Source organism: Epinephelus moara, chromosome 24 (assembly GCF_006386435.1).
Source record: "Epinephelus moara isolate mb chromosome 24, YSFRI_EMoa_1.0, whole genome shotgun sequence".
NCBI classification, from domain to species: Eukaryota; Metazoa; Chordata; class Actinopteri; order Perciformes; family Serranidae; genus Epinephelus; species Epinephelus moara.
The window spans coordinates 19513518-19524632 of record NC_065529.1 but is presented as its reverse complement, the minus strand read 5'-3'; the positions used below and the strand labels follow the sequence as shown (position 1 = coordinate 19524632).

General features: G+C 42.0%; 2 protein-coding genes across 5 annotated transcripts in view; both read right to left on the bottom strand.

Annotated features, from left to right (window-relative positions):
• cita (citron rho-interacting serine/threonine kinase a) overlaps positions 1-7131 on the bottom strand; it is a 51589-nt gene extending 44458 nt beyond the window's left edge. For 2 of the 3 annotated variants that reach the window (XM_050038717.1, XM_050038718.1), the window contains exons 1-8: positions 7028-7124; positions 6657-6776; positions 6380-6521; positions 5433-5608; positions 4230-4331; positions 1365-1507; positions 878-971; positions 586-792 (exon numbers count right to left, since the gene is read on the bottom strand). In XM_050038717.1, the coding sequence (XP_049894674.1) occupies positions 586-792; positions 878-971; positions 1365-1507; positions 4230-4331; positions 5433-5608; positions 6380-6521; positions 6657-6758 (966 nt within the window). In that variant the 5' untranslated portion in view covers positions 6759-6776; positions 7028-7124. Of the gene's footprint in view, positions 1-585; positions 793-877; positions 972-1364; positions 1508-4229; positions 4332-5432; positions 5609-6379; positions 6522-6656; positions 6777-7027 lie in introns of all 3 variants that reach the window. The other variant, XM_050038716.1, reaches the window with a different exon arrangement.
• Positions 7132-8505: 1374 nt separating this feature from the next.
• Positions 8506-11072, bottom strand: LOC126386129 (beta-crystallin B3-like). 2 transcript variants are annotated; one of them, XM_050038273.1, is made up of 6 exons: positions 10170-11072; positions 9705-9786; positions 9470-9585; positions 9214-9346; positions 8995-9137; positions 8506-8903 (listed from the first exon to the last, which is right to left on the bottom strand). In XM_050038273.1, the coding sequence occupies exons 2-6, from the start codon at positions 9777-9779 to the stop codon at positions 8615-8617; spliced, it is 756 nt and encodes a 251-aa protein (XP_049894230.1). In that variant the 5' UTR covers positions 9780-9786; positions 10170-11072; the 3' UTR covers positions 8506-8614. The 2 variants fall into 2 exon arrangements, with proteins under 2 accessions (XP_049894230.1, XP_049894229.1); XM_050038272.1 differs by having other exon boundaries at positions 9705-11072.
• Positions 11073-11115: the final 43 nt, after the last annotated feature.

The window sequence follows — 11115 nt, the reverse complement described above, 5'->3', positions numbered from 1 at the left end:
CGTGAGGGACGGATCGCCACACTGCCGACATTTTACTCCGCGCGTCACGGCACGCTGTTTGATTGCGTTATCAAAACACACCGCTATTATTCGGCCTTGCTTTTAACTTATTCCACCGAATACCGAATGTGTGTTTTTTTGCAATATTCGGCCGAATATATTCGGTTACCGAATATTCGGTGCATCCCTAATTTGATCCTTTTGTACCCAGACCTAGAGAAAAATCACAATTTGTATGGTTTTGCTCACAGCTAATCACCACAAGCATTACAACATTTGATTGGCCTGCTAACAGCAGCTACAACCCACACCAGTCTGTGGTGTGGTGAAGTCAAGCGTGGTGTATTTGACAGAGCTAACAGTTCAGCTGCCGAGATGCCACCAAATCATCTGAAAGTATGGCAATATCACACACATGTGACATCTGGTTGCATCATGTAAACCCTTCCATTCAAATGAAGTAGAAAAAGGGTACAAAATGCAGTACTCTGTTTATATCGGTATCACTTAGAGGGTACTGGTATCGGAATTTTCTAAGTCATACCCAGCCCTACTCGGCACATGTGGAGGTGGCAGTCTATGTACCTGAAAGTTAAGGATGTTGTGGATTGTCTTGGTGGAAGTGCCGTCAGAAAAGGGCGACCTGGCATAGATCATCTCATAGGCTATGACCCCAAGGGACCACCAATCACACTCAACGCCGTAGGTGCTGTGAGAGCCCCCATTCATGGCTGCCAGGACCTCGGGGGAGAGGAAGTCCTGGGTGCCAACAGGCACTGTGGGAGCTGCAACCTGGAAACGCATCAATAAAACAAGATGATGTCACTGTCAAGCACGCTGAAGTCAATACATAGAGCAAACTCTGTAATCTACTTACTGTTTTGTTAACAGTCAGCCTGGCAGCTGATCCAAAGTCTGCCAGCTTAATGTGACCAGTCCGATCGATGAGAACGTTCTCTGGTTTGACATCTCTGCAAGCGGATAGTTTAGAAGGGATTTGATACTGCTTTTACAGAGCTGTTTGTTGCCTGAGTACTGTAATATGTCTACCGCTCTGATGATAATGGAATACATTTGTAAACTCCAGCAATGTTTTTTTGTATTACATAACATCACACTGAGTGCTCCAGGTTAAATTACAATGCTACATTTCTCATGTCCAGTTAATGTTTTCCTGAGTTATGTGCATTTGGCCTTCCAGTGAAAACAAAAGGCAAACAAAGAGTGACATTTAGTGAGGATCTAAGAGTACAAGTACCAACTTCACATCTCTGGCCCCATTTCTGTGATTATATTATTCCTCAAAGCACTGAAATGTCAGGCATTCATCATTAAAAGGTTAGATTCAGTGACTGCAGTCTTACCTGTGGACATAGCCCAGCTGGTGGACCGCATGAATGGCCTCTACCAGCTCGGCCAAATAGAACTGAGCCATGGACTCATCAAACTGATCCTCGTATCGGTTTAGCAGTGACATCAAGTCGCCGCCGGGCAAGTACTCCATCGCCTGAAGACACATTTGAATGCAGTCAGAAACTGGCAGAATAAAACTATGGCCGACACTTGCAATTCCAGTGAATGTTTGTTTGACTGTGATTAAAATGAGCAGGTATCACATGGCTGTTGAAACATTTATGAATGCCTATAAATAGGCCTATATTTAGAAAGAAAAACAAGCATAGACCCACATGTGTTTGAGCTCACATCAAAGCTCTATTCAGCTTAAGCTTATAGGGTGGTTCTCCTCATTATAGATTCAGTTATGTAACACCGATTACTATTGCAGATTTATCTGTGATACTGCAGTCAAAGGATTGGTCTTCAATAGCTAAAAATACACAGAAAATTACTGCAACATCCTTGTGTATGCGTGATCATGGGCTAAAACAAGACATGTTTACAGTCAAAGCAACATGCCACAACAACAAAAACAACAACAACAACTCAAAAATCTTATTAAGCATCTTCAAAGTTTGGAAACACAAATCAACAAAGCAAACACGGTCATGTTTGACTCAAGTTCTCTTTTCTGCCATCAGCATCCTGACATGAAAGGCATTGGTCAGGCTGATTTGAGCTATACGGTGGCAGCCATACAGCCACAACAGGCGAGAGAGCCCCTGGTGCATGAATGGTCGGCAAGTCTGAATGAACGGGAGCATTCTCCAGTGTTACCTAGCAACAGGGAGACTGGGTGCCTCTCTGACACACGGATAAAGATGGATGCTTTGTATTTTCCTCCATGCTCAGTTAGGGAGCAGGGTGAGACAGAGGGGGAGTGAAAGGAGAGAAGGAGAAAGAATGGAGACATGCAGGGGGCATTAGGTAAGGTATGGGGAGAGGGTGCGTGACAAAAAAACAAAGGGCAGTGTAAAGTACAGTGCTCGACAAGGCAGGAAAGGCATTTTCCTTTCCCTGCACACATTGCCGGTCTAACAGGTCATCACAGAAAATATATATTCTTTGTGAGGTTAACAGCCTTCACGATACAGGACGTTCCCTGGAGGAGAAAATTGACACTGTGCTTCATGGCTGCAGATTAGACTATTAGAAGGACACTAATATTTTGGGAGATGTGCCTGGCTGCCTCCTTAACCAGTGTCAAAGGAGATGATCATCTATTAATTCTGTGTATCCTCAACAAGCACAGAGATCCAGGGGATGTTTCACCTTTCCAGTAAAACACAGGAAGCTTGGGGAAACGGTTGGTTCAGCTTGATTGTCATATTTTTTTCTCACTTTGTTTTCGCAGTTTCTGGAATGCGACACTGTGATTTTAGGTGCAATCAGCTACCAAAAAAACCCACAATTTAACCAACAACATCTAGGCCAACAAAATGAAGCACCTCAGAGATCCTGTTCAGTGGAGTTGCCAGCACTGAATAATGTTGTTAAACCCTGGTGACTCTTGGCTGTACCAGTGGCTAGCCTGCAAGCCAACATGGTAACACAACAGAACTTTGAAGTGGCTGGAAGGTGATTTTTCCCCCCTGGTCTCAAAGAGGATAACTATTTCCACCCATGCTTCAAAGCATTTCTTCTAAATACAAGTTGTTCCTCTCAGTGCTCACTTCTGATCCCTTGCTGAAGCAGCTCATACACTATTCTGACTGATCTGAACTGTTTTATTAGTCACGTTCTGGAAACCACAGCTGGGAAAGAAAATGGAAAAAAGTGACATCTTCCGATACAGTTTTCATGTAAACAGATTTATATAAAAATAAGCTATGTTGTACTCGGTACATAGAACAAGTATAGGATTAGGAAACAAGACATTGTGGGTGGAGAAGCAGGTAACTAATATATACATTAGAGCTATTTTTGAACTACAATAAACCAACATGGGCAGTTTTGGAGCTAACGTAAGGTGGATTTCCTTCCCTTTTGAAGGAGATCAGTCATTTCCTCTGCTTGTACTTTTATAATTCAGCACGGCAAATACATCCTGACTAGTGAGGGATATCATTAAGATTTTATCAATATAACTACTCTTAACAGTTCAGTTCTTTATCAGTACTCTAATCGGATCTTCTTCATTACTGAATAATAGCTTTGTTGAAAAAGCTCGTATTTCTAAAAAGAATAAATTCAGATCAGGATTAGAATTGAGTATTCTTCTCTTCTCAGCCTGTTGTGGTTTTGATGGCAAACAAGGCAATTTCTAAAAATGCTGGGACAAAATATCGACATATGTAGATTGTACGGACAACATCAAGGACTAATTTAAACACGAGTAACCATCAACCAATATGAAGTCATAACATGGTTAGTGCTATTGTGTGTGAATTTAATGACACCAGATCTTTTTCTGGAATAGGGATCATCGCACCGCAATCTGGTTCGGTTTAATGTAAGGAGTTTATTTAGAAAACACAAAAACCTGCAGTTTAAACAGCCTCTCTGCCTTCAACACTGGTTGTGCTAAGGACCACAGAGGCATCATTTCTTTCAGTGGTATACTTCAGCTACAAACTGAAGAACCTTCAGACCTACACTTCAATATAAAGGCCTGTACTATGACCCTGGGAATTAAAATGTAAAATACATCCACCAAGCACTGCATAGTGTGTGCCATTTGCTTGACATGTTTATTACCCAATTACTCCCCTTTGGCCTATGGCAGTTTGCAAAAGATCCTTCAAACATCCTTCTGACAAGGAGAAGGGTATGAAATGTATGTGAAATAGGAGTTTCAAGATCAGGAAAAAAACAAAACCCTGCAGTCTCACCAGGTAGACATGTTCTTTATCCTGGAAGGCGTAGAGAAGCTGCGGGATCCAGGGACTGCTGTTCAGAGCCAAGATCCTACGCTCCTCCTCATGGAAAACCACCTGAGAAGAATTAAAAAGGTATTCCATCAGCATATTATATACATTAAATTAATGCAACAGCAGTACTGCAAAATTAATCTTCTGAGCCACATGAACTCATCTGTCTAAAACCCTGTGAAGCTACCATCTATACGGCTTAAAGGGGCTTTCAATGGATTTTTTTTTTTTTTTTCAATTAAACCATAGGAGACCTTACTGCACATATCAAACATTTAGATACTAAGAATTCATGCCCTCTGTTCCTGGCTTCAGTTCGTGTTGCTGGTTTCATAAGTGGAACGTCATTTTGCCAAATTATGCAAAGTAGTCCCAGGTGGCATGAACAAAACATTTCTTGTTCATACAAGTTGTTCATTGTATTGCTCACTTCAGATCCCTTCCCGTCACCGCTCATGTACTATTCTGACTGTTCTATTAGTCACATGCCAGAGAACACAGCTGTGAAATAATGTACCCAGATTTTATGTTGTATTCAACCTGACAGCACCCTCCAGTGGGCCTTTTGCAGACTGCAACTTTGATGTTTTTCTCAAAAATCTTTAGTCGATCTGAATACCGATCAGAATCAGAAATGTTTTATTTCCAAGCAACTTTGCCCTTACTAGGAATTTGACTTGATGATGACTTCGTGCATAACGCTAAAGCTGTGCAAAAATATGACACAATATGACATGGTTGAATGAGATGTGTCATTAATGAACCTGAATCACAAGTCTCACAGCAGCTAATCTTGGCTTTAGCTGTTTATACTGGCTGAAAGAAATGCTTAGACATAACAGGACTTCACAGCAGACATCTTGACTAGTCACAGCGGGAAAAGTGCAGGTGTTAGTAACAACAGCTTTAACAATGGCTACATGGCCCCAGTAAGCCATGACAGCGGGACAGTGAGTCAGCATGCACAATACCGAGTCCCTGAAAATTAAGCAGCTCAATAAAATTCTGATGATTCTTTTTTTCTACTGTGACATATAAAAATGTCATCCACATAAAAGGCTTAGTATGTGGTAAAGTAAAGTGACTAATATAAAAAAATGGAAAAACAACTTTCTAAAATGTATTTCATATATATTTTACTACTTTGTTACAGATGTTACTTACATTTTCTTGAGTGCGTAAAACCGTCTTGTCCATTACTTTCAGTGCACAGACATCTCCAGTCGCCTTCTCCCGGACGACTTGGACCTCGGAAAACCGACCACGACCCACCACTGCACGCAGTTCAAAGTCAGAAAGACTTGGCTGCATGCCCCGCAGCTCTGAGACCACTTCAGAAACTATTTCACAAACACAAAAAAAACACAAAGAGATTATCATAAATTGTTACTGAGAAATAAAGCAAAACAACTTTTAGGATGTAAAACGGTAAACATACCACAAATACAAAATTCTACTGAGATATGTAGAGCTGGGCAATTTTTCGATATCATGTTGATATTGTGATATGAGAGTAGATAACTGTTGTAACTGTTGTCTTGTTCTGGTTTAAAAGGCTGCTTTACAGTAGAGAACTAACTAGACTATTCTAGCTATTATTTGCCTTTACCCGCTCAGAAATTACATCCACATTACTGATGATTATTTATCCAAAATGTCATCGTGTAAACATTTTCTGAAAGCACCAATAGTCAATAACAGTACAGTCGCAATATCAATATCAAGGTAAAACGTCAAACAAAATTTGTGATATTTAATTTTCTCTATATTACCCAGCCCTAAAAATATACAGTTACATGCACATACTATTTTTGTGGTACGACATAAGTGCTCTCTGGCTGGCATTGAGAATGATACACTAACTGTTTTTATGGTATACATCTCTTCATTGTGAAATTTAAATTTAAGTGATCTCATTTAAGGATGTCACTTTTAACTGTAAAAACTGTGAACCAGAAACAGAATTAAGTAAACAGCAGCAGCAAAACAACAGCTCAAAAACCCTTTAAAACCTGTACTAAATACATTCAACTACTGTGATTGGAAAATACAGGATTGGCCCTAAAAAATAAACAACAAAGACATCTTACACGTGTAAAATGTATGCTTACACTTATTGACAAAGTTTGCTACATGATGTATCTTCATAAGGTCTGGAGAGGTGCACTCTTGGTACAGTAGCAGCAGAGCCTCCAGAAACTCCTCCCGACCCAAAGTGCATGCTGCTTGCTGCCCACACAGGCTGACTCGGCCCTGCGGACAGTACATAAACACAGGAAAGGGAAGTCAGCTACTGACAGTTACTGAGGCTATTTTTAACCCAGTGTTTAAGTCAATGCATATGTATAGATAATGGCACCAGGACATCTCAGATAAACACAATATTACCTGAAACACTTGGTTGAGTCTCGAGCTGCGGCTGGTGATGGGGTCCGCAGAGGACGGCTGCATTTTCAGGTTTCCCTGACTGACGTATTTGAACTTTAACATGGTTTCTTAACAGATAACCTGAGCGAATGACACACAGCAGGACGAAGTTAAAGGAAGTGTGAACTCAAATGTGACACGCTGGCTTATTAATGACATCTGTGACGGTAGAATGACGTTATAGAAATACCAAGGAAGACACTGTGTCAACAAATGTCAACAATGCGTCCCTTTAGCATGCTAACTTAACGTCAGCTAGCTTTGCTAACTTCGCTAACACACAAGAACGTTGACGCGACACAACAAGTGTAGTTCAGTCAGTTAGTACTTACAGAGACCAAACAGCACGGACTACTCACCAGACTGTCATGCAGGTAATTATAATTTAGTTTTTAGTAAATACAGAAGCCCTGACATGCTAAGTAGCACAATGTTTTCCTCTCGACAACGCTGTTTCCGGTCGACTTTCAAATTTTGCGCGTTCACCGCCTACCTCGCGAGCCAACTGAATGACGGAGGCATGTGATTGGATTACTGGAACTTTCTGGGCGGGTCTAGCGGATGTCTTTAACCAATCACTGCTTTAGCCCTGTTCCTGATGTTCAAGGCAACAAAGAAGGATCACAGACTCATGAATATGTGGAATAATTTGTCTCATAAATGCATGAACAGAAAAATGTATGGACATAATATAACATTAGATATTGAGAGTAATGATAAAGTTGAAGAATATTTATCATTTGACAAATACAGTTACTGCAGAAATACTAACACAAACATTTCCACCTGGACTCATACACATTTAACACCCTTTGAATTGACCAAACTATAACTGCACTCATTTACTTTTAACATTTAACGTATCTATCTATGTGAAATACCATGTCTCATTAGTTTAATATTGTATGAAACAGGCCTTTTTTGTTGGGACATTTTAAATGAATATAGTGGCCCTGCATCCATTACATGCCTGTCACTTTCTCACCGTATCAGTGTAAAACTATTCCACCTTTTCTATTGCTCCATCAAATTTAACAGACTTGTAGAGAGCAAAAAAAAGGTGAGAGCGCAAAAAATGATTAAAAGTCATGGGGCGTCGGTGGCTTAGTGGTAGAGCAGGCACCCCATGTACAAGGCTGTTGCCGCAGTGGCCCAGGCTCGACTCCAACCTGTGGCCCTTTGCTGCATGCCCTTCCCCCTCTCTCTCTCCCCCAGCTGTTCTATCAATTAAAGGCTAAAACACCCAAAAAATATCTTCTTAAAAAAAAAGTCTGCCTGTCTGCAATCTGCATCTGTCTGAAGGCTTCTCGTTCAGAAAGCTATAGTGCACTGAAAACTTCACTGATGTCAAATGAAGTTGTGAAAAAGGTTAAAGACTATCTGTAGATTGGCCTACAGTTTGTGGCCTTGCGTCCTCCTGCTTTATGGGTGGATCTTTTATAACATTGTGCACAATGTGCGTCATGATCAATTTCTTGGGTGCTGATCCTGAACCCCCTTCAATGCGTCTTTAACACGCCTGGCAACGCAACTTGTCAACATTAATTTTTGCACTGTCCCTAAACTGACTTTATTGTGTGAAATTGGTGGACTTCCTCTTTAACTACACCATAATTAGGCCTACCACAAGCTTTTGAAATCATCACTATGGCTCCTTATTAGCCTTACTACAGAACTCTGAATAAAACACGCCCCACGTATTCCTTAATGCATGACAAACAAAATGCAATCATTTACCAGCAAACAAAATCAGGGCCAAAACCTTTATTTCCAACAGATTTACATGTTTCATTATTGTCAGTTACAGATTTCCAAAATTGCATGGTCAGATATTCTAGACTAACAGGGGGTGTAGTGGAGAGACTGGGGACTGGGCAGCTGCCTGTAGCCTGCCCCAGCTGGTGTAGGAGGTGCTGGTGTTAAGGTTGGGGTTGAGTCTGGGATTTGGGGGTAGGAGCAGGGTTAGGATTGGGAGTTGGGGTCGGATTGGGGTTGGGAGGGGGATTTGGGGTGGGGATGGGGTCGGGGGTGGGAGGTGTAGGGGCAGGGGCAATATAGCACCCTCTCTTGTGCCACTGCATGTCCCGCACACGTCGGACGGACTGGATCTGAGGTGCAGTGGCTCCCCAATCGTTCCAGTGCTTGAAATCTCCCTGCTCAAACACATACTGGCGCCCTCTGTAGCCTGGAAACATGTATGCCACCCACCTTCAGAGGGAAGAGAAGACATTATCTTTAAAAAACATAACAATTACATCTACCATAAATAATATTTTGCACTGGGAAGGTTCCAGCTTACGTTCCACTGATAGCCTTAGCACTGGCCACACGGTCCTGGAAACCATGAGCCCACAGACTGGGGACATCATCATCAACAATCTCCATCTTTCTACCTTCAAAGCCTGCATTCTCAAACAGGTGCAGCTTGTGATCTGCACTGTCCTGTAGGGAAACACAACTCTTTTGAGCACGTTTGACAGGAAGTTACATCTGCTAATAATGCATTGATGATACTGACCACTTTCAGAGGCCTGAATGAGCTCAGGTTGTAGCTACTCAGGCAGTTGGTCCAGGTGCTCCAGCGAGGATACTGTCCTTTCTCCAGCACAAACTGCTCACCTGCAAAACCTGGACGCTCAAACCCCACCCATCTGACAAAATGGAGAAAATGCATTAAGGATTAAATGCACACATTAACCCTAAGCAAGGGAAACAACTAAAAAACAGGATGTAGATGCAGAAAACAATGAGACTCATAGAGAGGGATCACTCACGGTCCCGACTCCACAATGACCGAGCCAATTCTTTCCATATTCTCAAACACATCTTTACATTCACCAGACAACTCCACCTTCTTTCCACGGAAGTTCTCAAACTCAAAAACGGCCAACTGCAAGACAATTGGAGAGTTGGATGATTTGATTTCTCCACCACAGCAAAATCCCAAAACATGGTATTTCTGATTTAACTTAATTTCAACACATCTACAGTTTTTGCTCAGTGAGGTACCTTATATGTGGCTCCAGCCCCTCCTTGGCCCTTCTCTGCAGGCAGCTGGTCTGGGGTTCCCTGCTGGTCTGTCATTTTGCCTCTACAAAGCACAGCAATTACATTGTTTAATGCTGTAAATCCAGACGTTGCATAGATTTTCTAGATGAAAATAGTGTTTGCTGCATAAACAGAAACATTAAACCTTGAAACATGGTCACAGGTAAGACTTCAAACTGTTTTTATCAGAGCTGCTTGGTTATAATATTCACAAATCTACCTGCAAGACATTTTCACACCTTTACTTGTTTATTTCACTCAAACCCTAGTCGTGTCAGTTGTTTATGTAAGACTAACACATTAATATTGCACACACGAAATGCTACTTAAGAAGCAAGCATTTGGCTGCAGACAGAAGAGGGGACAGGGAGAGAGGAAAAGAGAAAGGCCTGTCGGAGAGAGGGATGATCTCCATATTGTTTTTACCTGGATGGCCTGTGCTTCACTGCACCACGTACAAGCCACGCTCTCCGTCTTTCCTTTCTTTTCTCTCTTTTCTGTCTGTCTCAGTGTGAGGGTGTGTGTGGGTGTGGAGGCCTGGCGAGCGGTCGGTGGAGGCCAGTGGGGGTATTTATGGTTTATTTCTGGCCACAGCAGCAAAAAGCCTGTTGATGCAGCAAGTCTGTCGCACCCATTGTGTCCATCACACTGCTTCTCAATAGGCTTGCCCCTCTGTCCCTGGCACACTGGCAAACGCTGCCCAGCTCTGCCCATGCTGCCATCCTGACCATGATCCTATAGTGGGCACACGTACTGACTGCCAGCCAAGAGAATGAACAGAGATCAGTCTCACTCAGCAGTATTGGCCCCACCCAGCTCTCCAGCTTCCTGTCTTCTACCTGTTTCTTTACCTTTCTCTTCATCCAGCGCCCAAAAAGCTGCACCCATTACAGCTGCTTACAATACAAGAAGGAAACTATGTTGTAAATAATTCCAAGTTGTGTCTTAAAGGAATACTTCACCCACAAAACTACCATTTGTGTATCAGTTAGTCACACCATGCAACCTTGAATTCGTGAAGAAAACATTGTTTTTCTGGTATGCCTCTGCACCTCCGTCTAACAACAGCAAAACTATATCAAAACATCCGTTCACAAACTCCCACACAACTTGTGCAGCATAATCCAAGTCTCACTTTTCCAGTCGTAGGCTCAGCACTTTCCAAATACATGCATTTTAACTGTTGCAAACTGAACTGAAAGTGAAACTTATCTATGCTCTCTTTAAAGCCAGACTCCAAGACTAAGGGTTTTTCCAAGCAAAAATGCATGTTTGGAAAGTACCTTGCATATGACTGGATAAATGAGACTCTAATTACGGGTTGTGTGAGAGAATGTCTTGATGTAGTTTTGCTGTTGTTAAACATGGTCCC